Source organism: Enhydra lutris, unplaced genomic scaffold (assembly GCF_002288905.1).
Source record: "Enhydra lutris kenyoni isolate GAN:26980312 unplaced genomic scaffold, ASM228890v2 scaffoldscaffold2, whole genome shotgun sequence".
NCBI classification, from domain to species: Eukaryota; Metazoa; Chordata; class Mammalia; order Carnivora; family Mustelidae; genus Enhydra; species Enhydra lutris.
In genome coordinates, this window is record NW_019154086.1 from 29,443,251 (window position 1) to 29,470,466 (window position 27,216).

At 44.2% G+C, this 27,216-nt stretch overlaps 1 protein-coding gene across 1 annotated transcript in view; it reads left to right on the forward strand.

Moving 5' to 3' along the window:
* The window catches only part of LOC111149768, a 69,421-nt gene that overhangs the window by 39,253 nt on the left and 2,952 nt on the right, over positions 1-27,216 (forward strand). The window contains exons 4-18 of the mRNA XM_022507035.1: positions 5,969-6,003; positions 6,124-6,210; positions 8,139-8,180; positions 8,502-8,531; positions 11,964-12,008; positions 12,369-12,416; positions 12,583-12,629; positions 12,730-12,779; positions 13,044-13,261; positions 13,365-13,615; positions 15,795-15,929; positions 18,607-18,745; positions 23,579-23,632; positions 24,120-24,200; positions 26,794-27,063. Of these exons, the coding sequence (XP_022362743.1) occupies positions 5,969-6,003; positions 6,124-6,210; positions 8,139-8,180; positions 8,502-8,531; positions 11,964-12,008; positions 12,369-12,416; positions 12,583-12,629; positions 12,730-12,779; positions 13,044-13,261; positions 13,365-13,615; positions 15,795-15,929; positions 18,607-18,745; positions 23,579-23,632; positions 24,120-24,200; positions 26,794-27,063 (1,532 nt within the window). The remainder of the gene's footprint in view (positions 1-5,968; positions 6,004-6,123; positions 6,211-8,138; positions 8,181-8,501; positions 8,532-11,963; positions 12,009-12,368; positions 12,417-12,582; positions 12,630-12,729; positions 12,780-13,043; positions 13,262-13,364; positions 13,616-15,794; positions 15,930-18,606; positions 18,746-23,578; positions 23,633-24,119; positions 24,201-26,793; positions 27,064-27,216) is intronic.

The window sequence follows — 27,216 nt, forward strand, 5'->3', positions numbered from 1 at the left end:
TTCCTGGACCTTGATCCACTCCTTCCTATCTCAGACAGGAGCTGCCCCGCTACTCCCAGTTCTTCTCTCCTGTCCATTTCTGCTGTCCTTTGTCGTTCAGCTTAAATGTCACTTCCCCTGGGAGCCCTCCCCAATTCCTCAATCTTAGAGGAGCTTTCTTGTCATTCTCTCAAAGCACTTCCTGTCTCAGATACAGGAAGTCAGGCTTCGCCATCAGGCTGATGGGCTGGGGAAGGCACAGACCTGTTCCTTTGTTTACTGGTATCTGGCACACACGCTCCACACGTGTTAGTTGAATAAATTGATGAAGAAACCAGGAGACCTGGGACAAGTTGTGATATTGTGCTGCTTATAACTTGCTCTGTGATCGTGGGTATATATTCACTTACCCTCTCCTAGATTCCCATCTCCCCTTGTAGAATGATGCATCGGACTGGAAGATCTTGTAGGTTCCTTTTCATTTTCAGCTTTTTCTGAGCCTAATAGCTAGAGGATCCTGCTTGTGGGGAAGCAGCACTCTTTGAAAATGCAAGATGGCCTTAGTATTATGGTTTAATTGGCTGTGTAGTTAGTCATGTGCCTGTGATCTTAGCATAAAAGCTCAGTTCTTCCCAGTTCCTCAGAGCCTGCTCTGGGCTAACACTATACTTATGTTTATTTTTATTTTACTCTCCCTGCCCATATACAAATGTATTTGTTTTCTGATCTGCCTTCCTCCTCCCCTGGGACAAGGTTCATGTGTCTTGTGTTACTTTTATATCCCCTCTGCCAAGTGCAGCACCTGTCATAGGGTAAATAGGCGTTTGTTCATCTGAGTTGATGGGAAAGAGATCTATGTTATAGAGAATATTATTTGCATTGGGACTATGCCCTGGGAAGTATAGTTATTTCATGATTGTGCATTTTAACTCTAGTTTGTGGCTAACATAAAATCTTTTTCACTTTCTTTAACTGATTTACTTATGGGTTTTACTTTACTTGTTATCGTCTGTTTTCTAGAAGGTCGATAGGGACTAAAAGAAGTAAAACCTGGAGGTTACCATTAGTTTGGTTACAGATGGTTTAATTCTGGTGAGAAGTGAATTAGAGGAGGATTTGGGGCTTATTATGGATGTAATTATGCCTAAAAACTCTGTTTACCTACAGTGGAGAATTACCTTCATCGGCAGTAGGAACCTTAGTAGGAAGAAAGACTGGTGTTTTGTCGTTATTCTGCTTGGCAGAATTTTTAGCTTTTTGTCGTTAAACTGTACTGATAAAAGTTTGGACTCTGCAATCAGATAGACCATGATTCTTGAATGAGTCACCCAAGATCTCTGAGCATTATTTCTTCTTCTGTGCGATGGGGATACTTACTAGCCCAGTGTTAGGCACTTAAAAGATGGCCATGATGGTTAAATGAGCTGATCGACATAGGCTGAGTCCTTGGCTTAATTTCCAGCACACAGCCAACATTTAACAAATACAAGTCATTATCATATTGAGACTTTATTTTTACTTTAAGGATTGTTAAAAATCTTTAGGTGGAGACTTATTACTTATAGAGCCAGATTGGAGTGAAATCATTCCTATGCCCAATAGCCACCTGTCCAGGCTGCACAGAGTCAAGCTGGCTGCCAAGGGGGGAGATGGGGCTTCCTCCAAGAGCTTAGAGTGCCTGTGTTCTGCTTCTCCTGCATCGCTCCTGCCCCGGGAGGGTTTGGCTACATGACCCAAGCAAGACCTCCGAGCTGCAGTGTCCCCATCTGCACGTGGGGATGGCAGTCCTGGCCACGTCTTCCTGGCAGAGTCCGTGTGAGGAGCTGGTGCTCTTGTGGGTCTGAAAGTATTCTTGGAAGTTTTAAGGTCCTGAACCTATGTGAGGATTTGGTGTTGTTCTCAGGTTTCATTTAATTGCAGCTATGACTTAATTCTGAAAACAACTGGTTTTACTCATTTGCACTTAGTTTCACAGAATCCACATTTTCCAACAAACAGGTAATAAACACTGTCACTTAATAGGATGCAGGGTGTTTATGTTTCCCCTTAAGGGAAGGGACTGTACCAGTCTGGGGCTGGGAGCTGATAGGTAGGAGGCAGCATTTATATATATATATATTTCAAGATTTTATTTACTTGTTTGACAGAGATCACAAGTAGGCAGAGAGAGGTAGGCAGAGAGAGACAGGCCGAGAGAGAGGAGGAAGCAGGCTCCCCGCTGAGCAGAGAGCCCGATGCAGGGCTCCATCCCAGGACCCTGAGATCATGACCTGAGCCGAAGGCAGAGGCTTTACCCACTGAGCCGCCCAGGCGCCCCTGCAGCATTTATATTTGATGCTGGTGTCGGAACTGCAGGAAAATTCTACCTAGTAACAATGATGGAATCCGTATCAGTATTTAAGAATCTTCAGGTCCTGAATAGATGTCCCTGCCCCTTTCCTACTTCTCTCCAGTCCCTGAATTACACTGAGAGCATTTGGACTAGCTGGTCTCATTTGATAGTTGCTGTGGTTTTACTTTAGGACAGCGCCCATCATAGAAGAGAGGGTGGCCACCTGACATTCATTCAGTTGCAAGAGGCCCTGTGGGCCCCCTGGGGTCTGGCTTACCCGGGGGGGGGGTGGGGGAGAGAGCTGCCATGTCCGGGGAGAGGAGCTGTGTCCTCTTCATCTGGTCTAAGCCCCACCCCCATCACTGTCCCGCTGTTGGTGCCTGGTGTCTCTGTGCTGAGGGTGCGGGGGGGGGGGGGTCGCTAACCTTCTACCTCTGGGCCTCACTAATCTCATCTTGGACACCACTCACTCTCATCTACTTCATGGAGAAAATAAAGGCTTTATGCAGAGGCTTTCTGGGTTTTAGCAAAAGTTGTAGTATCTAAGCAGATGGATACATGTCTGAAAACAGATAAGCAGCTGCAGAAAGGGGAAAATGAAAGTGCTAGTAAGGAGAAAAACAGTTTTGTTGAGAACACAGAAGTGGGTTTTAACCAGGCATATTTTATGCAATAAGAATGACCAACTTTCAATCCATGTTCTCATAATTCAAATTAAAAGGCATAGTGACTGCATTATAAGAGGTAGGAGTCTAGAGAAAGAAGGTGTCACATCTGGCTTATTCTTTTAGACATTTCATTAAAAACTATATTTTAGGGGCACCTGGGTGGCTCAGTGAGTTAAGCCTCTGCCTTCGGCTCAGGTCATGATCTCAGGGTCCTGGGATCGAGCCCTACATCGGGATCTCTGTTTAGCAGGGAGCCTGCTTCCTCCTCTCTCTCTCTCTCTGCTTGCTTCTCTGCCTACTTGTGGTCTCTCTCTGTGTTAAATAAATAAATAAAATCTTCTATTTATTAATTTTTTTTAATTTTTAAAAAGATTTTATTTATTTATTTGACAGAGAGAGAGAGAGAGAGAGAAATCATAAGTAGGTAGAGAGGCAGCAGAGAGGGAGGGGGAAGCAAGTTCCCTGCCGAGCAGAGATCCCGATGTAGAGCTTCATCCCAGGACCCTGAGATCATGACCTGAGCCGAAGGCAGAGGCTTAACCCACTGAGCCACCCAGGCTCCCCAATAAATAAAATCTTTAAAAAAAAAAAACCCAAAAAACCATATTTTATCCTTTCTTAGTTTCTTAAAGCATTTCCCAATTACAACTTCACCACCATGGCCTGACCTTTTGAGCAAGAGTTGAGGATTAAAGAACAAAAGGATTTAAGTCTGAAAAGGAGGATGTGTGTATTTCCTAGAACCATGGAGCTTGGGAAATACCAAATGCTTGGGGACGTTTACCTAAAATCTTGAGTTGAGGAGGCTTACAACACCAACATCCGGAGATCCCAACTGACATGGGAGAAGAAGAGGGAGAGGGAAAGCAGTTGGTCTGCTGCCCTTGCTGTCTGGGTCCTCACTTTGCTCCCAGGGTTGGGATTTGGGGGTGGAGTGGTGGGCAGGGAGGGAAGGCACTGTGCCAGGCAAGTGTGTGGGCTTTGAAGTTATAAAGGGCTAGAGTCAGGTGCTCCTTCTCTAGTCCTTAGCTCTGTGACCCTGAGGAAGTTAATTAACCTGTCTGAGCCAGTCTCTGCATTAGTAAAATGGCCTTCAGAGACTTTTTGCGGTGATGGAATGAGAAAATAAAGATTTTAAATATGTATAAGTGCAAATAACATCATTGTTGTTTTCTTTCTCACTTTTCATTTATTCCTCAAAGATTCTGATTCAGTGGGCCCAGAACAACAGTTTTTAGAGGGTACCTCAAATAGCTCTCATGTTCCTCAGACTATACTATGAGAAGTGCTGTTTTTCCATGATGAATAGGAGTTTTGGCATCAAGGGGAGGGCCGGGCTGTCACTTCTGTGCACACACACCTCCGGGGGGTGCCCCAACACCCCCTGCAGAGTGCATGTTCACAGAGCCCCCAGAGTTGGGGCACATGATTTGCAAGGCCATAGGCAGTGACCCTAGGTGGGGGGTGGTGATACACACCGAAGATCTTTCACTCTGGGTGAGCGCATGGAGGGGAGACAAGGAACAGGGTAGAGGTCATTGTGCACCCTGCCAAGGAGCTTAGGTTTAGCCAGAAACCAGTGAGAAGCCACAGAAGGGTAGAAGCAAAGGTGTGAGGAGACCCCACTGATAGTCACTGATGAGTCAGAAGAGGGAGACTGCAGGCATGCATAGTAATTATGGGAAAATTACCCTCAGCCAGCCAGGTGAGGGCCCACGGTGAGACACAGAGAGAGGGCGGAGAGAGGGAATGCACTGGAACGGAGGCAGAGAGTGTATGCTGAGGAGGGGACAGATTGGAGAGGTGTCTAGAGGGAGGCTCAGGAGGACTGGCTGCTTGATGAGCAAGAGGGGGCAGGAGCTGGTGAGGGCCGAGGTCCCAGCTAGGTGCCCCCGGGATGGGATTCTCTGCAGAGACAGGTCAGGAGGAGCAGGTTCTCCCTGAAGATGGATAGCAGCGTAGTTAATTTAAAGTGCTTAACAGCGTAGCTAATTTAAAGTAGTTAATTTAAAGGCCCTGGGCACCTGGAACTCCAAGAAGAGGACTGGAAAGGAGGTGCAGATTTAGGATCAGAAACCCTGGTGTGAAGGGGCAGCCTGAGGTGGTATGAGGTGGGAAGACAAGGGCGTACAGGGGTGACTCCTGAGCGCGTAGCTGCTGCCGCCCTGGAGGCTGATGGAGGCTGGGGCGGGGGTGAAGCACACAGAGAGGGGGGAGGTCACTGCCACAGGGGAGGTGGGAGGTGGCAGCAGACCAGGTAAGAAGGGACACGGAAGCCACGGAAAAGCCTGCCACCTGCTTCATCTCGTGAGGCCGTGGTCACTGAGGACTGCAGAGGGCCCACTGGGTCTGTTGGCCAGGAGTCAGTGGCAGCTCGGGAGAGCAGAAGCCAGGTGGCTTTGAGTGCAGGGGGGATTGGGGAGTGGGAGAGTGGAGACCATGTGCATAGGGCACGGAGAGTTCAGGCATGGAGAGGACAAGGGAGAGGCCTTCTCATTACATGCTTGCTACAGGAGCCCTCACTATTTGGGGTGCCGTATGTGAGGGAGGAGGCTAGGGAGGCAGAGCAAGATGACCGGGGAGAGGGAGGATGACTCACGCAACCAGATGGAGGGCTGGATGCCAGCGCGGGATGGACAGTTAGGACTGTGTGCCTAGGGACGTGACAGAGGAAGGCCAGATGGCTGGGCATGGAATGGCAATCCCGTGAGCCTGGAAGGTGTGCTGCTGGCTCCTGGGGGTGTGATGGGACAAGAAGGGGTCAGGCACACTCCCAAGAAGCCCCACTGATGAGTTTGGCCTGGCTGTACGTGGGGTCAGGCCACAGGTGGAGAGTAAGAGGGGCAGGAAGACCTTTGAGGAGGGAGAGAGTTCTTTAATTTGCAGCATTTCTGGAGAAACAATATAATGATCATCTTGAAGATTTTTGTAATTAGTTTATATAAAATTAGTATCGGTTTTTCAAAGTCTTTTTCTTTTCTTGTTGCAGTGATGACCCTCACAATGCCCTTTCAGAAGGAAAAGGTACGGTACTCCTAAGTCAGTGTGGAGGTGTTAAAAAACTTACACTCTATGGAGCGTTTGCCGTTTTCGAGAATGATCATTTATTTTACTTATGGACTGCGGCTACTCTGTTGCATTCAGGCATTTACCAACTGCTGCCTTGCAAGCTGGCCTCCTTACACGAAGGGCAAGGAGAGACTGAAGAAGGAGGCACACCGCCCCAGACTGGTAGGTGGCAGTTTCCCTAAGCGAGGAAACTGACTAGGAGGCTGGTCTTGGTCTGCTTGGTACTTTGAAGCTGGGTGAATGTTCGTTCATACCTTGAGTGTTGTGTGTCAGGGTGGGTGCTGGGCAACTAAGGGGATAAGACATGGCCTTGGTCCCCAAGGCTTCACAGACCAACCGGAGACAAGCAACCACTGTTTGCCAGTTGGTCCGTGTGACAGGAGGGGTCGAAGAGGAGGCGTGGCTAAGCCTGGGGTGGGGGAAGGACCGCAGAAGTGACTTTGGGCTGGGTTTGAATGGATCCCTGGGAACTCCAGAGGTGAGGCTTGGGGGAGGGACTTCTGGGCAGTGGGAAGGTACCTGGAAAGGCTTGGAGAAGGAGCGGCAGTCATCCTGGCGTTCAAGTTTGGGGACTAGGGGAGTAGTTAAAATAGATTGATTCTAGGCCAGCGGTTCTCAGTCCTGGCTGCACGTTGCAGTCATCTGGAGACTTTAAAGGTAAATACTGCTGTTCAGGCCCCACCCCAGACCAGCTAAATCAGAACCTCTAGGGAAGGGCTGAGTCCGGGCATGGATGTGTTGAGAAAGCTTTCCAGGTGGTTCCAAGGTGCAGCCAGCATTGAGAACCCCTGTTCTGTGCTTCTAGCCCTGCAGGTGGGCTGGCCTCTGCTTTCATGATTGGACAGTCGTGAGGAGGAAGGTGTAAATACGTGTGAAGTGTTTTACATAAATATATGTAAAGTATACATATACACAATGAATTAAAAAAATGAGTAAATACATGTAAACAAGTTAACATATATACGTGCCTGGCACATAGAACACTCAGAACAAGCTGCTATGGGCTGCGGTTATTATTGTTCTCGTCATTATTCTCAGATCTTTTCCTTCCTCCCTGTAACTGCTGCCACTCCTTCCTTAGAACATAGGGAGGGAGGGTTTGGGAATAATGCTAATAGCTTTCCATGTGTGTACTTGCTGAATCCAGAGGCTGTGTGGAGGGGGAGGCAGTGTCTGGAAACTGGGAGGTACAGAGAATGAGGAGTGGGAGTGGGGGAATGAGCCTGGCTGGCAGGTTGGGCCTGGGCAGCTCCTGGGGTCTGCCAGGAGAGGCCCAGATGTCCCTGGAGGTGGCGGTCAGGATCCTACTGGGGAGTTGGTGCCATGCCTGCTGAGGGCTCAAGGGGAAAGAGAGGCTGGGAATGTGGGGCCTGGGGCATTAATTGGGGAGGGGGGTGGTGGGAGAAGAGAGGAGTTGCAAGGCCACTGGTGGAAAGCTCTTAGAGAGGTAGGAGAACCAGGACAGACATCTTGGGAGGGTCCTGTGGGCAGGAGGGAGTGATGGGTGTCTACCTGCAGGAGTTCTTTTCTGGGGGTTAGTGGTCCTTTAGGGACATCAGGGAGAGGATTTCCAGCAAGCTGTGGGAGCAGAAGCGTGATTTCAGTGGACTGAGACATGGAGTCGGGGGTGAGGAGATGGAGGGAGCGTTCTTGGGGACCACTCTTTCCAGAAGTAGTTGGATAATAGGGACTATGTTTGTCCTGTGCTTCAGTCAGTGGCACGCACACTCCAGGACTTCTGCACAGTTGTGTCACTGGCCTAGTGTGTGTGACATGTCCAGATGTGCAAATGCAGGAGCCAGACAGGAGCAGGGAGGGCGAGTCACCACTGGGAAGGGCTTGAGCAACAACCAGAGGAAGTGGTTCCCACAGCCAGAGGGTTACAGGAGCTCGTACTCAGTATTTTCTATCCAGTTCCAGAAAAAAACAAGCCCCTCTTAGAGAAACCAGACTGGTTTTGGACTCAATAGAATTTATTAAATTAGGAAGAAATTAGTTGAGTTTGGATCTATTTTATAATAGATATAATTAAAAAATAGTTATTATTTTTTATTCACTGTGAACTTCCCTTGGCATATGTTTCTATTCAGGAGAGGACAGCAGTTCTGAGAGCAGCTCTGAGAGTGAATCTGGTGAGTAACGTACGCTTTTCCTTAATCACGGAGTTCTGGTTAAACCTATGAGCCTTTATTTTTATTTTAAAGTAACGCACACATCCCTTATATTGTTTGAGGACCTATTACTAGCATGGTTTTGTGAAGTCCTGAAGAAATGCCTATGTGGTAAATACTTTCCAGTTGGCAAGCGAAGTGGGAGGACAGGATGAGCTGAAAAAGAAAGGCAGGAAATGGTTGCTGTTGGCGAGAGCCAAACATTTTACCTATTCTCCCATTAGCCCGTGTTTCCTCTTGGTTGTCAAAAGAGTTTGATTTAGACTTCTTTGCTTTTTGTAGATAATGAGGAACCAGAACCAGAACAAACAAGTGAGTATATCCTTCCTCTCAATTTTATTTTTTGTTGTTGAAAGGAAGAAAGGGGAGGATAGCCTCTGGGATTTTTATGTTACCGATCACTTGCTCGTTATCTTTCTCCCCGTGCAAAATTAAGGTGAACGTTAGGAAACTTCTCTAAGTGTTTTGGAAATGTGAGCTCACTACACAGGGCAAAAAAAGCATGTGCCCGTGATGTGCGTCGGTACCAAGCCTGTACATGTGCAGTGCTGCTCTGAGGCCCCTGCCTGAGGGGCCGGCCGTAAGCTGCTGCAGCTTGCCTTGGTGGAGCTCGCTGCTCACGGATTGTGGCCCACTGACTGCCTGCCGCTGCAAATGCACCATTTGTGGTTGGGAGTTTCTGGCATGCTGTTGTAGCTGTCTGTGAACAACTTGAGTATGAAACCACTTGAAGGGGATTCTAAATATAAAATATGGTTTTTGTCGAAAGTTTTGTGAGTGACTAAGCTTGTATTTTAAGTGCTTTTCTTTTACTGTAGGATTTTTCCCCACGGTTCTTAGACTCTGATCTGCCCCTGAATGCTGTAGCAGGGCAGTCAGAGGGCTCCTTTGCAGTACTTAAAATTAATGAAGTCTCTTCGATCACAAGTCCTTATATAATCTGATTCTCTCTGCGATTTCTCAGTGGAGAACCTGTGATGGTAGATTCTTGCAATCATGTTATACATTGAGGAGAAGCTGTAATAATGTGTGTAGCACCCTCGTGGAGATGTCATGTTCTGATAGCCATAAAGAAAAAATGTGTGCCAACCCTCTCACCCCTAGGTCTCTGTACATTATGGATTATTTCATCCTCCAAAATGCAGTCGAAAGTCCAGCCTCCATAGATTGGATTAAAATAGAAATGAAACTAGAAAGCTGGCATTGGATCAGGTTTCTGCTGTTATCCCTGGTAATAACTGGGTAAAGGGCTGTAGAGACAGAGTCCGGAGTCAGGACCCTCTGGGTCCAGAAGCTAGGTCAGGGCCAGGGCCTCACCCAGGCAGGCAACATAGGTGGAAGGCATTTGGAGTCAGTGAGGCTCAAGATAGGCTCAAAATTGGTGCGGTCAGTGTGGTCAGCAGGGCAAACGTGGAGCACGGAGGGGCTGGCCCTTGGCTGGGTTAGACATCTTGGTATTCTCTGGCAGTCCAAGTGTCCTGGCATCTTCTGTGGGTGGGCTGAGGATGCTTGTCCTTGGAGCCCCAGGTCATGGAAGAGTCCTGCCTTCCCCCAAGATTATTCTCTTTGTTAAAAGGTCTGTGATTCTTCGCCTCCATTTTCAGGTCAGGTGGAAAGACCAGGTGGGCTGCCTTGGACTGTTCGCGCCTCTGTGCTCTAGCTGACAGTGCAGGCCTACCCGTTCTCTGCCCGAGTGGCTATGCTTTCTACTCACAGGCATGAACTCTGGGGTCACGCAACCATGCTTGAAGGGAAGCTGTGGTGGTTAAGCTGGGGAGAATTACATCGATTTCTCTGCTTTGGCTGGGAAGACCTGGTCAGAGGCTCGGTGTTTGCCAGCTGGTTAGGATTCTCTGATCTCTTTTACTTTCTCTGCTCCTAAGGCAGAAAACCATGGGCCGTGGATGAAATACAATGCAGACATACAGCCAATCAATAAAGTAGAATTTTATGATCCTTTATAGGACAGTGACTGAGGAAATACGATGGGAGGGTGGTGTGGTGCAGGAGGTGGTCGGTATTTCAGATCTATAGTGTTCTGAGTCCAGGACTCTGAATACTTTTAATCTCCATTGCCATGTTATCTTAATTTTTTTTTTTTTTTTTAAAGCTGGAGCTCCCAATAGGCTGACAGATCAGGCAGCTTGTGTGTGCTGGGGTGGAGCGCTGTCCTGGGGGGTGTCTGTACTTTATGGGCATGGGGGATGGCATAGGACCTTGTGTATGTGTTGGTGAGTGCCTTACCCATGGGGTGACCCTCTCAGAGGTTGTTCAGATGTTTACAATGTAAAACCAAGCATTTGACACATTAGGTCTTGCCTTAAGTGACAGGAGTTGTCTAGAATTTGTAAATTTTTTAATGAGTCCCACCTATCACCGTAGCAAAATAATAGTTAATAATAGTTATCTAACACTTACGGAATTAGGGAATGGTCATTTAATTTTCCTTAATTTTTTTGGGGGGGTGGTATTATTCTAATCCCCGTTTGATAGATGTGGAAAGTGAAGCATGGGGACACTTAGTAATGCCACCAGAGAGGCCGAGCTCATGCAACTAGTGACCAGTGTAGATAAAAAATATATTGCTGTTCCCTTTCTTTCTTTTTAAAAAAAGATTTTATTTGTTTATTGAGAGAGAGTGAGAGAGAGAGAGAGAGAATATGAGAGAGAGAGAGAACAAGATCAGGGTGAGGGGCAGAGGGAGAAGTAGACACCCTGCTGTGCAGGGAGCCTGATGTGGGGCTCAATCCCAGGACTCCAGGATCATGACCTGAGCCGAAGGCAGATGCTTAACCGACTGAGCCACTCAGGTGCCCCTGCTTTCCCTTTCTTTGTTTTTTAATTTTTTTTTTTAAGATTTTATTTATTTATTTGATAGAAATCCCAAGTAGGCAGAGAGGCAGGCAGAGAGAGGGGGAAGCAGGCTCCCCGCGAGCAGAGAGCCTGATGTGGGGCTCGATCCCAGGACCCTGGGATCATGACCTGAGCCGAAGGCAGAGGCTTTAACCCACTGAGCCACCCAGGCGCCCCTGCTTTCCCTTTCTTAATACATTTTGTAGTATGGAAGTCTAATCATTCAGAAAATAGTGACTGAGCACTTACCAGGCCCTAGGGGTACAGTCCTCATGAAGCTTACATTCTAGTGGGGAGAGAAACAGGAAGCAGAAGACACTAAACCACAGTGTGCCAGGTGGGGAGATGCCCTGAAGGAAATGAATATGTCAGGCAGGCCCTGTCTCAGGGAGGGGGAGTGTGCATTTGTATCAGAAAAGCCTCTCAGATAAGGGCACATTTGAGCAGAGACCACGAAGATGTGAGGGGGCAAGCAACATGAGTGTTTGTGGGAGGAGACAGTATATGCAAAGGCCCTGAGTCAGGAGTGTGCTTTGGGGTGGAGACATGGTGGTTGGTGACTGGAGGGCAGCAGGTGTGGGGAGGCAGGCAGAAGATGAAGTAATGAAGAGCCAGACCATATACGGCCTTTATCTGTGTGGAAGTAATCTGCATGCCAAATCAGAGACACTTACAGTTGTTCCAGTTTAAATAGGCCTAAAATCTGATGTCGGTTCTTTTCTTCTAAGCTGATGTCTAACCCTAATAGCTGGAGGGCTGATGCCAGCCGAGCGTTATCTTGGGCCGTGGATGAATCTTCAGTGGGGGCTGCCACTCTCCAGCAGAGATGCTGGCCCTGGGGAGGAATAACTGATGAAGAGATGGCTCATATGCCCTTTCTTGTCTTCACAGATGGGGAGCCAGGAGGGTCTTGCGTGGAGGATGCTTCTGCTCAGAGTAAGAACCAGGCGATGTGCTTACTTCTGGTTCCTCTGCTGCTCTCCCGTGCTTGTGTGAAAGGAGGACGAGTGGGTCCCGTGTAAGGATGATGGCCTCATAGAAAGATCACGTAAAGTTTTATGTGCCGAGATGGGGTACACCAAAACTCGAGTCGCATTCAAGCCCGTTTTCACACCTTAGACCTAGAGTGAGATTGACAGACATAGTGTCTCATGTGTCATTGGATTGACGTGTGGAGGTGTTTAAATACATGTTTAAAGTTCTGTGGGTTGGGAAGCTAAGGTGGGTGCTTGAGTCATGTACGATTTACCCCGTGACCGACTTGTGCCAATGCATGTGTGACGATCTCGTTCACAGCGGAAGAGTGGGAGGAGAAAGAATTGCCCAAAGAGCATTCGCATTCAGGTATAAACGGACATTTTCCAAAATATTCTTCCAAATATTATTATTGCTGAGGGGCATGTGCCTTTGAACTTTGTCATCTCATCCTGTCACATATACTTACGAAAAAAATTGTATTCGAAAATGCCAACCACATTCATATACATAAAACTTTTTCTCTATCATTTAGAACTTAAAAAAATCCAGCCTCACTGTGAACACTGCAATGTTGAAAATGTAAGTATCTTTTCATTATAGAGTATGATTCTTTAATTTGCTTTAAGAAAGTAACATTACTTGTGTATTACCTGCTTTTATGTGTGTACTTTTTCTCCAGAAACAAAATGAGCAAGTGACCCCCAGGCTGCTTTCCAGGGAACAGTTTTTGTAAGTAGAGAAGACTTAAATATCATCAGTAACTTAACTTCACACATAAAAATGACCCCAGGTAGGGGAAACACAGAACAACATAATTAATTTCACACACTTTATGTACTTCCTTGGACTGTTTTCTTTGGTAGTGATGCTTCTTCAGAAGGCTATAGAATTTCATTAGTGCTTTTGAATGAAATTAAAAACATAAATAGTTTTAAGAAATCCTCCCTGACCAAACATAAGTACTAAAAAGGTGTTCTTATCTGTCCGATGCAGACTGAAGTTGGACACAGAGGGAACTTACCAGTGCACGGAAACTGGTCTGATATTTGAGGTTAACAGAAAAGTTGACATCAAGTATTGCGTTTTGTCCTGGAGCAAATTTGCAGACCTGGTTGTTAAACCCTGGGTTGTCGGTGGACCCTTGTTTGATGTTAAATGTGACCCAACCTGTCTCACCTCCATTCAGTTTCCACATTCCCTCTGCTTGGGTCGTAAGTACTTGTTTCCTAAATGTCTAATTTTTGTGCGTGTGTGTGTATGTGTGTGCAGCCCATGTCCTGCCCAGAGTGCTGATTTACCTTCATATTTTAACAGACCACAATGCCAATATGACGTTCAAAGTCTTACATGTTAAAAGTTCTGGGGCCTCATTAGAATCTACCATGGATCATTCTACAACCCACGTCAAATGGCGCGTGAGCTCTCTTTCTCCTGTGGGGCCCGTTATTCAAAGTGAAGAGACTGTATACCACCACGGGGCTGTGATTCTCTACAAAGCCATTGACCATAATCCATCCTTGTCTTTTCGGGTGTACATAGCAACCAATAACGAGTCCTTCATCAAGGTAAATTTAACGAGAATGAATAATAAGTGTTGACTATTTTGTGTTCCAACATGATGCCGTGTGTGTGGGTCCCATTCTTGTTAACTGAAGTGTCTGCCCTCTGTGGGTCTCATTTGGCGCTCACCTAGAGAGGTCAGAGGGTCAGTGCCTGGGGCATGCCAAGTCCTCTGATTGCGGGAGGGCGGTCATTCCGATCGAAGCAGAAGCGGGCAGGGGTCTGGGACTTCAACGGGAAGAAACGCAACTCACAGGAAAATGAAAAAGAATAAATGTTTGGTAAACAAGTGTCTCTTGGGCCACTCAGAGCCATGGGACATAGAGGACTCTGCTTAAACAGGCTTTGCTATGTTCCTCCCTGTCTCCCATACCTAGTTCATGTGCTAGTGTCGTCATCTGTAGTGACAGTTCTCTTTCTGGAGCAGGTCCTCTATCCGAATTCTTCTTTTCTTTCTTTCTTTCTTTCTTTTTTTTTTTTTTTTTAAAGATTTTACTTATTAATTCCAAGAGAGTGAGAGAGAGCACAAGACGGGGTGAGAGGCATTGGGAGAAGCAGGCTCCCTGCTGAGCGAGGAGCCTGATGCAGGACTTGAGATCAGGACCTGACCTGAGCCAAAGGTAGACACTTAACTGACTGAGCCACGCAGGCGCCCTGTCCAAAGTCTTTTAGGCAGTTGTCAGGGAGGTTAAGAGCCTTTCCTGATAGGGTGCCTGGGTGGCTCAGTGGGTTAAAGCCTCTGCCTTTGGCTCAGGTGATGATCCCAGGGTCCTGGGATCGAGCCCTGCATCGGGCTCTCTGCTCACCATGGAGCCTGCTTCCCCTCCTTTCTCTGCCTACTTGTGATCTCTCTCTCTCTGTCAAATAAATAAATAAAATCTTAAAAAAAAAAAAAAAGAGCCTTTCCTGAATCTGCTGGGTTTCGGTTGCCTTTTTAAAAAAATTGTTTGAATTAGTTAATTTAAAAAAAAATTCCAGTATAATTAACATACAATGTTATCTTAGTTTTAGGTGAACAGTACAGTGATTCATCAATTCTATACATTACTCAGGGCTAATCGTGATAAATGTACTCTTACTCTCCTTCACCTATTCACCCATGCCCCCACCCTTGATTGCTTTTTAAAAATTTATTATTATATTAAAATTATTATTATTATTTATTAATTATTTATTATTATTTAAAAATAATCTTCATGCCAGAGTGGCCCATCTTGGGGTACCCAACCCTTGGCCCCCTCCAAGGTCACACTGCCTGTCTCCAGTGTTTTCAGGTTATGGTGTTTTGATGGCTTTAAAACATAAGTTACATTGATTGTAATTGGCGATATATGTTAAAATTTAAGAACTCTATTAAGTAATAGGGTTTTAGTTTCTTCCTAAGAAGGTGAAATATGCTTCCTATAATCTTATTTAAGTTAATACTTTCAGCTGGGAAACTAGTCTTCAAATGGAGTCAAAAGAATCCCATGTAAATTCCGCCGCTGGAACAATGGGAGCATGGCACGGTTAGGGCAGGATGGGCTTCCTGTTGATGCTGTAGTTTTACACCTTCTGGGATTGACCTTTTTTTCCTGTGTAAGAAGATTTCCTTGCACTTTGCATTCAGGAAACCCAGATTTCATGTTCAGCTACATCTACAGCTGCTGCCCAAGGGAGCCTGGGCCAAAGTCTCCCATTTGCCTCTGTGGGGCATTCGAACTATGCGTATCGAATCAGTAGCCCGTCTGGGACAGTGGTGAGGCCAAGGCTGGAAACACATAGTGCCGGGTAGAAGCAAGCTCTGGGTAAAGGGGAACTGTGTACAATAAAGTAGTTGCTTTCTGTTCACACGATGGACAGATAATCAGTACAAACGTGTAATGCTGGCACTCATTTAATTTTCTCAAATCCTTCAGAAGCAAACTTTTGGTGCTGGCCAGGGTGTGTGTGTGTGGTTGCTTTTGGCTGTAGTGCTTGGGCGAAAAGAGGTTTGGAAACCTAGAAGCTTGCAGTGCAGGTCCGAGGTGCCTTATTAGCCTCTGCGGTGTTTCTTTTTAGGGCGCCTGAAGGTGTTTCCATCGCGGTCATTCTGTTGGGGGGACATGAAGAGAATGCTGGGGGCACGTGCACTGCCTGGGCACTTAATGGTTCTTACAGTTGTTACTGATGCATTTCACAGCCCAAACCTATTTCTGCCTTTAGGATATTTCCAAGTCAGTAAAGCACTCCTCTAAGAAATTCATGAAAATTGACAAGCCTCCTGTTTGCCAGAAGTTATTGCAGAATGGGAAGAAATACAGACTGATCAGTGAACCAGAAGCTGAAATCACCCCAGAGGTATATATCTTAAAAAAACCACTTGGAGTAGCAGCAGGGATGTATATTTTGTAGCTAAGGTTATTTTGAAGGTTTTAAAAGAATTCATTTTGTTTTCATTTTTATTTACAGGAAAGCCATTGTTTTTCTAAACTTGCAGCTTATTCCAAAGATGCTGTTGAATTTCAGAATTAATTTGCCACCATTGCAGAAATAGGCTATTTAATCTTTTTTCCTTTAGAAAGGTTTTAAATTTTCTTGAGTTTTTTAAATTCTTCAAACAATGTTAGCTTCAAAGGAATAAAAACCTTCAGTTTAATCTTAAGTCACAGAGCACTGAAGGTTAATGGGAAAGAGTTGCTAACAAGGTTATCGGCTTTTTCTTATTGGAAGGCATTTGAAAAATAGTTATGGGAGCAAATTGTCACTAGATTTCAACTATTCACTGTATACACCATGACATTTGTAGGCGATTTCGGTTTCCTGTGACAAAGTTATTTTTGAAACTTATTTTCATTGCGTGCTCTGACTACGTGCTGCAGCTTAGCTACCTAGACATCTCTGTGGAAATTCTTTTTGTACACCCCTTTGTTTGTTTCTTAGTCTGTGAAAAATTGAAAATGTGTTTTGATTCCATTACATTAAAATATGAAATAAGAGGTTGCTGACGGGGGTGGCCCGTGTTGCATTATCATATCAGCAGAGGCCTCGGGCCCTGTAGAAGCGGTCAGGTTGGGCAGACAGCCTTCCATACCTTCCTTTCCAGCTGCAAAGGGTTTCTTCCCACCTGGTGTTTTTTGAGTTTCACAACTTTGAGGCTGAAGAGAGCTGCCTCCACTAACGTGCAGAGCAGGCTATCGAGCTGCCTGGGTCCCACACTCAGGTGACAGATGAGCCTGGCCCTGTGCCCGCTCTGCCCTTGGCCCCTAATGCCACAGTCTTTGCACCGGGATCTGAGAGGCTGATTCCTAGCCCTTGTGAGCTGATCAAGCCCTGGCAGGCACCACCTCAAGGTGATCATGAGAAGCCAGCTGCAGTCTTGTCTGGGGGGTGGGATTAAATTTTCGAAGGGTTTGTTTAGAATGGTGTGATTCTTGGCCTTTGCTGCAAAATAGAATTTGCAGGGGAGCTTTGAAAAAAGTCTGTGGCCTGGGTCCTACCCCCAGAGATGCTGACTTAATTGCTCTGGGAGTGGCCTCGGCATTGGGCTTGTTAAAGCTCCCAGGGTGACTGTACTGTGCTGCCAAGATTGAGAGCCACTAGGAGAGGGAATAATACACACCAAATGGTCCATCTGTCTGGGAAGGGACTGAGGTGGTCTCTAGAGGTGTCGCTTACACAAGATGGTGGTGGCAGGAGGGCTTTAAATAGTCCAGTTCTGTCACCAATTGTGTGCTCTCTCTTTACCAAATCTCTGGGCTAATGGGGCTAATCTCCCAGGATTGCCCTAATGATTATGCAAGGTAATGGTTTTGGGGTACTCTGAGAGTTGTGAAACTCTGTTAAATCTAAGGTGTTCTTACTGATTTTAGACCATTAGTGATTTGTTTAACTGACATTTATCAAAAGTACCTATTACAAGTCAGTCTGGGATAAGAGCTAAGAGTTCAAAAATGAGTAAGTTGTGACCTTTTCCTTCAAAAGATGCTAGGATATAGAGAGACATACTATAGTCATATAAAGAATAATTTTAATGTATAATGTATTACCATAGAGATGGGTGCAGTGGGTTTCCGTGAAGAGCTCCTATGTGGTGACATTTGTTCTGGGTTGGAAGGGAGAGGGATTCACCGGGATAGACAACCTTCCTGGAAGAAGGAACTGAACATGCCTAAGTGAGGTGATGGGGATGCAGGCACCAGACAAATGGGAATGGGAAATGGGAATGCAGAGGGCTTTGGGAGAGAAAGCTCTTGGCTCTGTAGGCCTTGGTGATCCATGGTGAGGATAATGCTAGTGGTTTATAATGGAAAGGGAGGGGACAGGGTAAGAATGTTGGTTTTTAAAGGTGATGCCCAGTATAGTTCAATGATTTTTCTTTCTTTTTCTTTTTTTTTTTTTTTTTTAAGTACATTTCTCCCTGCAGACTTGCTAGCCAGTCTGGAGAGGAGAGAAGGTCCAAGTCATGGGGCAGTCTACATAGTGGTTAAGTGTAGTGGTTGTGTGTAGGTGCGAATTCAAATCTCCCACTTCCTAGATGTGGATTTGGCCAAGTTCATTAGCTTCTCTGAGATCTTTATCCATAAAATAGCAATGAAAGTGTTTGTGGGGGCAAGGTGGTGTTCAATGAGGAATGCGGACGAAATAAATAGTGTGGTTCTGTAAATGTCTTGAATCGTTTCCAGGTTGTGGAATGATTGAAGTGAAATCAGTGAGGGAGTTTAAAAACACTTAGGATTAGTTTGGGAACATAAAACACTGAACCCAAGAAAGCGCTGAAAATTTACACCTTAAAAAAATAGGGCCAAAGTACTGGAAGCCTCAATGAGGGGGAAAAGCAGGTCTGAGTAAAGAAGGGCTGGAAGAAGCAAGAGAATCAGAGGATCTGTGATTACGGGATGAGATCAGAATCTCAGTGAGCATTCAAGTCAGCACTGACCACTTTACCATTCCTTACTTGACATTTTATGTTGCCAACTACTGCAGCTCTTATTAAAAAAAAAAAAAAAAGAATTCACTCTTTTCTTTTTTTTTAAAGGAAATTGAATTTGTTGATGGTTCACTTTTAAAATTGAAAAGTTACATTGAAGTGTATTTGGAGCAACCAGTGGAGTTTAAATTACTTTTAGTCGAAATGGATTCTGAGGAAATTGTATGGAAAGCAAAACTGAGAGAATGTAAGTGTTTTGAATCTTGAATGAAAACTCAGGTTTGGGGGGCAGTTGGGGTAGGAAAACAAGTAGAATGATTGTTCCATTACCATAACGTCTAAAGATCTGATTAAGAGATGAAGAGCCCAGCGAGGCTCTGGTTCTCAGGCACCCACAGCCAGACCCCTTGGTCAAGTGGGTAGTTCAGTGAGGTGTGGACGCTTCAGGCAGCAGATGGGCTTAGCCAATAGAGGGTTTGGGTTTTATTTTTTTCCCTCTCTTACCTTTCTGAGGTTTGGATCTCAGACTTTTTCTTTTTTTTTTTTTTCAATTTAATTTAATTTTATTTTTTTCAGTGTTCCAAGATTCATTGTTTATGCACCACACCCAGTGCTCCACGCAATACGTGCCATCCTTAATACCCACCACCAGGCTCACCTATCCCCCAACCCCCCTCCCCTCTAAAACCCTCCCTTTGTTTCTTAGAGTCCACAGTATCTCATGGTTCGTCTCCCCTTCCAATTTCCCCCAACTCACTTCTCTTCTCCATTTCCCAATGTCCTCCATGTTATTCCTTATGCTCCACAAGTAAGTGAAACCATATTGACTCTCTCTGCTTGACTTATTTCACTCAGCGTAATCTCCTCCTGTCCCGTCCATGTTGATACAAAAGTTGGGTATTCATCCTTTCTGGTGGAGGCATAATACTCCATTGTATATATGAACCATATCCTATTTATCCATTCGTCTGTTGAAGGGCATCTTGGCTCCTTCCACAGTTTGGCGACTGTGGCCATTGCTGCTATGAATGTTGGGGTACAGATGGCCCTTCTTTTCACTACATCTGTATCTTTTTGGTAAATATCCAGTAGTGCAATTGCAGGGTCATAAGGTAGCTCTATTTTTAATTTCTTAAGGAATCTCCACACTGTTTTCCAAAGTGGGTGTACCAACTGGCATTCCCACCAACAGTATAAGAGGGTTCCCCTTTCCCCACATCTTCTCCAACACTTGTTGTTTACTGTCTTGTTGATTTTGGCCATTCTTACTGGTGTAAGGTGATATCTCAAGGTGGTTTTGATTTGAATCTCCCTGATATCTAATGATGATGAACATTTTTTCATGTGTCTGTTAGCCATTTGTTTGTCTTCTTTGGAGAAATGTCTGTTCATATCTTCTGCCCATTTTTTGACGTGATTATCTATTTTGTGTGTGTTGAGTTTGAGGAGTTCTTTATAGATCTTGGATATCAGCCCTTTGTCTGTAGTGTCATTTGCAAATATCTTCTCCCATTCCGTGGGTTGCCTCTTTGTTTTGTTGACTGTTTCCTTTGCTGTGCAAAAGCTTTTGATCTTGATGAAGTTCCAAAAGTTCATTTTCGCTTTTGTTTCCTTTGCCTTTGGAGACATGTCTTGAAAGAAGTTGCTGTGGCCGATGTTGAAGAGGTTACTGCCTGTGTTCTCCTCTAGGATTTTGATAGATTCCTGCCTCCTCTTGAGGCCTTTTATCCATTTCAAGTTTATCTTTGTGTATGGTGTAAGAGAATGGTCGAGTTTCATTCTTCTATACATAGCTCTCCAATTTTCCCAGCACCATTTATTGAAGAGACTGTCTTTTTCCCACTGGATATTTTTTTCTGCTTTGTAAAAGATTATTTGACCATAGAGTTTTGGGTCCATATCTGGGCTCTCTACTCTGTTCCACTGGCCTATGTGTCTTTTTTTGTGCCAGTATCATGCTGTCTTGGTGATCACAGCTTTGTAGTAAAGCTTGAAATCAGGCAATATGATACCCTCAGTTTTGTTTTTCTTTTTTAACATTTCCTTAGCAATTCGGGGTCTCTTCTAGTTCCATACAAATTTTAGGATTGTTTGTTCCAGCTCTTTGAAAAATGCTGGTGGAATTTTGATCGGGATGGCACTGAAAGTATAGATTGCTCTAGGCAGTATAGACATTTTAACAGTGTTTATTCTTCCAATCCATGAGCATGGAATGGTCTTCCATATTTTTGTGTCTTCAATTTCTTTCATGAGTGTTCTGTAGTAAAGACCCCACCACAAAGGAGAATTTCAGACCAATATTCCTGATGAATATGGATGCCAAGATTCTCAGCAAGATCCTAGCTAATAGGATCCAACAATACATTAAAAAGATTATCCACCATGACCAGGTAGGATTTATCCCTGGGATGCAAGGGCGGTTCAGCATTTGCAAATCAATGTGATAGAACGTATCAGTAAGAGAAGAGAAAAGAACCACATGGTCCTCTCCGTTGATGCAGAAAAAGCATTTGATAAGATATAGCATCCATTCCTGATTATGACAATTCAAAGTATAGGGATAGAGGGAATATTCTTCAACTTTATAAAATACATCCATGAAAAACCCACAACAAATATCATTCTCAATGGGGAAAAGCTGACAGCCTTCCCATTGAGATCAGGAACACGTCAAGATTCCCCCTCTCACCATTCTTGTTCAACATAGTACTAGAAGACCTAGGAACAGCAACCAGAAAACAAAGAGAAATAAAAGGTATTCAAACTGGCAAAGAAGAAGTCAAACTCTTTCTCTTCACAGATGACATGATACTTTATGTGGAAAACCCAAAAGACTCCACCCCTAAACTACTAGAACTCATACAGCAATTCAGTAATGTGGCAGGATACAAAATCAATGCACAGAAATAAGTTGCTTTCTTATACACAACAATGAAAATATAAAAGGGAAATTAGAAAATCGACTCCATTTACTATAACACCAAGAACCATAAGATACCTGGGAATAAACCTAACCAAAGAGGTAAAGGATCTGTACTTGAGGTTCTCAGACCTTTTGATGCGAATGAGGGGCATCCTGACAAAGTCTGTCCCATGACCTGGATGTACGTCTGCATTTTGGCTGATCTCCTGCCTCATTTGCGTCCCCCTGCCTGTCTGACCAGTGAACTGTCGCTCCTGCTGTGTGATTATGGCTCTGCGGTGGGAACGCTTTCCCTCATTTAAGATTTTGGTGCTGGGAAGTCCTCTGGTGACAACCTCTTCAATATCCTCTCCTGCCCTGGGAGGAGTTGGAGAGGGTTGCCGCTGGTGTGGACTGCCTCCGGAAGAGTGGAGATGGAGGGGCACACCCCGTAGCTGCCCGTGGCTGCCTCCTCAGGCAGATCTGACCTTGACCTCCAATTCTCTTTGAAGAAGGTTATTAAAACAACAGATGTGTCTAGTGAGCACATTTTGGAGCTAAAAGGGAAGCAGAAGAGTGGATTGGGAGTGGGTCCTCTGGGTTCTAGTTCCAGTCCTAGAATTGATCAGCTCTCTGTGGGAGTGTGCATAAGTCTCTGAACCTGCCTGTGGCTGTTGTAGCTTCCTCTGCAAATGGCACAGGGTTCCCTCCTGCCAGTGCCACGTGTTTGTAGCATAAATTATTTTTGCATCATTTGCATTTTGAATTATAATGCCTTAACTCTTTCCCGGTATCATACGCAATCCAGTATCATTTCAAAAAACAGCATAAGTGGTAAGTGCCATTAGCAGGATATCAGAGTTTTAACCCACTCTTCTATTCATTTCATCCTCCAGAATTTTTATTTGTTATACAAATGTAATGACAACAAGGATCTGTTAAGTACTCTGTAAGCCTCTTCAATATCTGAACATTTGAGTCCATTTTCAGCTAGTTTCTTTGTACCCATCGGGTCATGGGTAGACAGATGAATTAGGTCACTGCTAGTGATGATGTGGCGTTGAGTGCTATGTGCTGGACATACCTGTATGTCTTCCTACTGGGCAGAATGCTGCCTGTTATGTCTGCATTTCCTGTCCTGTCTTTATACTCTAACAGAGAAACGGGATCGAAGCCTTTTGGAATTCTTAGTCCTTGTTTAAGCATGAGCCTTTTTGGTAGATGGGATTGATTCTTATTCTCAGTGTTATACTCTTAAGTTAGCTAGTTTGAAACAGGCCCTTTTATCTGAGCCAAAGTTATTTCCCATAATCTTCGTTGGGGCTGGGTCTTGTGGATTATGTTGTTTTTTGGGTTTTCGTTATTCAAATAAATGAACCGGAAAGATGTTACTTTTTTGGTCACAGCTAATGGTACTTAAATAGAGGTATTCAATATATAGCAATCTGAGTAACATGTTTTCTGGGCTAAGAACCAGTCTCTTGGTCATTTTAAAGACCACTTTGTAAGACCTCTTATGCTTGGTTTTTAAAAACATTTAATAATACTCTGCATGGTAAGGTGTTTCTGGTCTCCACTGTTTTGTAGGGGAGGAAGGGCTAACCTAATGGTTGGTTGAGATCGCTCTAGGGACCTACAGAAGGCCTGGCTGAGGCGTAGACACCTCACAGAAGTGACTGCGTCTCACACGGGGGAGGTGGTGTAGAGTCACAATGATGTGTTCAGACAGAACTCCCCAAGTACAGTGTTCCAGAGTGCAGAACAATAATATATGAGATTGTTTTAGGTGGAGTACATGTAAGTACATTTGAAATAAACAAATGTTTATCTTTATGACTTCCTTATCGATACAGCAAGTGATACCAGTGTTCTGTTTACAGTAGTTAGAGATGTAAATAAATAGCTTTTCACCTGGCATGTGGGTTTGGTAAGAATCCGAATAATTATATGCAGATGACTTGAGTTTGGGAAATATTTGCCTTGTAGGACCTGCTGGAGGGAGTGCTCAGTATTTATCTCAAAGATATATGCTCCTTGGCATACATACCTAGTTATAATCCCAAACTCATATTTGAACTTCAGAGAGATTGCCAAGACTCTAGAGCTTCATATACTTTGATAAATTGATTTAAATCAAATTTTGCCTGTTGCCCATTGCTGCTTATTATCCTTTAACAGGTGACTGGGTTCAGCACGATCAGAATCAGAACATTTCGAAAAGAAGTACAAATGGTAAGTGCTAGTTAATTGGACATTGAGTGAGTTTTAACCTATTCTTTTATTTACTTATTTGTTTTTAAAAATTTTATTTATTTATTTGACAGAGGGAGACACAGAGAGGGAACACAAGCATGGAGAATGGGAGAGGGAGAAGCAGGCTTCCCACCGAGCAGGGAGCCTGATGCAAGGCTCAATCCCAGGACCCTGGGATCATAACCTGAGCCAAAGGCAGATGCTTAATGACTGAGCCACCCAGGCGCCCTTTAACCTCTTCTTTTATTCCTTCTGTCCACTAGAATTTATATTTTGCTGGGCAAATGTGGTATTGCTACAGTCTGCTAAGTATTCTGTTATTCTCTTAATCATCTAAACAACCTTTGAATTCATTTTCAATTTGGTTCCACCTGAATGATGATTTCTTTAAAAATCCAGGTTAAAGGTAGGTAGAAAATAAGAAATACAAGGGAAAGCCAATTTGGTGATTTTTCTTTTTTTAAAGGTAACAGGCGGCGAAAAATGGCTAGCAGCTTACCTGATGAGGACATCTATGACAAGAGAATGAAGCAGGTTGACTCTTCAGGTGTGTAAAAAAGTCATTACTGGTTGTGAATTATTTTCCCTGGTTTTCCCCATTGGTACTCATCCAAGCCCATGTTGTTGGTTCAGTCTTGTGGGGCCACATCCCAGTTGTGCCTGCCCTCCCAGATACCTTGTCTGTTTCCCAGCTCCTCAGGCCTGGAGAAGGGTCCTGCTTGGTCTGCCCCACCCTTTTTCCAGTTTGAGTCCCCACTCCACCCCTTCACCCAGTCTAAATAGAATGGGGCACCAGGGGGAGCTCCATTACAGTCTGTAAGGGTACAGGCCACGGACTGTCCAACTTTATTTCTCCTGTAGCAATGAGCATGGAGCCTTTTATGTAGAAGATAATGAACGCCGACTGAATGAACGAAACACTGAATGGCCATGTGTGCGTTCCTTAGCTTCATGGTTACTAGCTCTCTCTGGGGTAAAGAGCCTCCAGCTCAATTATTGGAGGCAAGTCTCAGTTTCTTACAATGAAATGGCAGAGACCAAGGCTTGATAGTTGTGAAAGTACGATAGAGACTTAAAATGTTTAACAACAGTACTCCAAGGAGCCGGAAGATGGAGTATGTAGCTCAAAATTCAAGTCCAGCCAGAATTTACAAACTTAAGTTTAAAAACAGACTCAAATTATGTGACGCTCAAGGTCTCAAGGTTTCAGGGGCCTCCAGTAACTCCCTAAATTAACTGCTTCATCAAAATACCTTTCTTTTATTGTAAGGTATGGATCTCGGAAAGCAGTTAAACTCTCTGTAAAGTAAAGCAAGATACTCTCTACTTTCTAGAACAGAAGACTGTGAGGATGACGTGTGGATAATTTTTACTGTGTATCACTATAGAAATGTTTATTGTTGTTTTGTTAAGTAAACATCAAAATAAGTGAGGCTTTAGAATTATTTTAAAAACCTAACTAAATTGGAATATTTTTCCTAGTTTTATTGAGATATGATTGACAAATAAAATTATTTATACTTAAAGCGTACAATGTGATGATTTGATATACATATACATTGTAAAATATTTACCAGTCAAGTTAATTAGTACATCCATCACCTCACTTTTTTTTTTTTTGGTGGCGACAATACACAAGATCTACTCTCCGCAAATTACAAGTATATAATACAGAATTAACTCTAGTCACCATGTGGTCCATTAGATCCTCAGACCATATTCATCTTATAGCTGGGACCCATTTTATATTAAACTGATACATAGGAAAAGTTTTTCTTGTTATATGCATTTAACTTTTGGCTATTTAAACTTATCTCCAATAGCAAGTAGGTAGAAATAGAATTAAAATGATTAAATGGTACCTGGAAGGAGTAAGGATTTCCAGACTTTTTGGAGTTGACAATGTGGTATCAAAATAACTTGGTAAGGATTTACTTTGGTTTAGGAATTTACACAACGTTCTTTGAGATACGGAGTCACCCCCATCCTGGTGGTTTTACTCACTCTGTCAGTATGATTGATGCTTTTTAAATATGGTCAGCACTCAGTCTCAATAGAATCACCTGGAGATCTTGTTAAAGTTTAGGTTCAGAATCAGAAACAGTAGATTTGGGGATGGTCCCGAGAACTTGCGTTTTTCCTGGATTCCCGGTGCAGCTTTCATGCAGCAGCAGTTGGGAGAGCTAGGAGCGATGCGCCGCGTCTCCAACAGCCACTAGAGGGCGCAGGCCGTGGTTTAGACCCCATTCTTCAATCTAGAAGGTTAAGGATCTGTGAGGTGGGGAAAGCTCTCAATGCAAAGTTTACATTCCTATTAGTAAATTGTCAGCGGCAGATGAGCGGAGGTATTGTGGTTCTAGAGGAAGGGCAGAAAGTACGCTACCTCTCGCTCCCTTCTAATTTCACCTCTAGTATTTGTAATCCCTTTACCGATCCTTGCCTGAATCTCGGCGACCAATGAACTTTGCTGCACTATTGCACAACCAACTAAAACACATGAAAAGAGAAAATCTAGCTTAGTGATAAGGCTCATAATTTTCATGGGGCCTGTGGTTTAACAGTGGCAAACGTGTCCCTCCAAGCTTATGATGCTGTTTCTTAGAGATCAACAGATGTTACAGATACCATCTCATGACTCTTCTGTGGGGTGTGCTTTTCCCCCAAATGCCAGGAAATGGCATAATGGAGATTTCAATTCAGATGTCTTGCTGCCTGCTTTACTGGCCCTTCGGGTAGCATCTATGTGAGGCACTAACATTCAGATAAAGACACAGAGCTGGGCAGGGGTATAACTGTATATTTTTCTTTTGGAGCTGTATAAATGATTTTTGGTGTCTAATTTTTTTTTTTTTATTCCAACCCACCTTGTGCTGCTTTGTAAACAGCCTCTTTCTCTGAATAACTGAATTACCATTGTGAACATTATACCCTGGTTTAATGTTATTGCACAAAATAATTCCCTTTGGTCCTTATAATCGTTTAGAAAACAGGGAGTTTTGGACACTTAAATATATTTTAAAGGCAGTTAATATTACAAATCATTGCGTCCTTTTTTATAGAAGGAGAATACTTTTCATTATTAATTGCTATAAATGATTGGCGTGTTGAGAGGAACGGTGGACTTCCTTGTTTTCTTTTAGATGGAGCAAAGACCAGAACCCTGTTAACAGACGCACAGTTGATCACTCTTGCTGCGAGGCTGGGGAGGGAGTGGATAAAAATTGCCATTGCCAACCTGGAGTTGGAAATTAGTGATATTGATGATATCCGGGAGAAGGAAGAAGATGTTACCATGTGTAACTTCAGGATGCTTAAGAAGTGGCAAGAAAAGGAGCAGGGTAATGCCACAGCCGAGAATTTATCCAAGTGCCTGAAGAACGTTTCTGTTGAAGTCCAAGATGTGCTGAAAGGTGAGCGGAAAATTATCTTAGTTGTTTACTTAGAATCAAGCTGTGTCTTTGCAAATAGCAAGTTTCTACCATAGAATGTGTTTCTTGTTTATTTGTGAGCTTGGGTTCAGAGAAATGTGTAAAGGTCGAGTATGCCTGTGGACTGCCATAAGT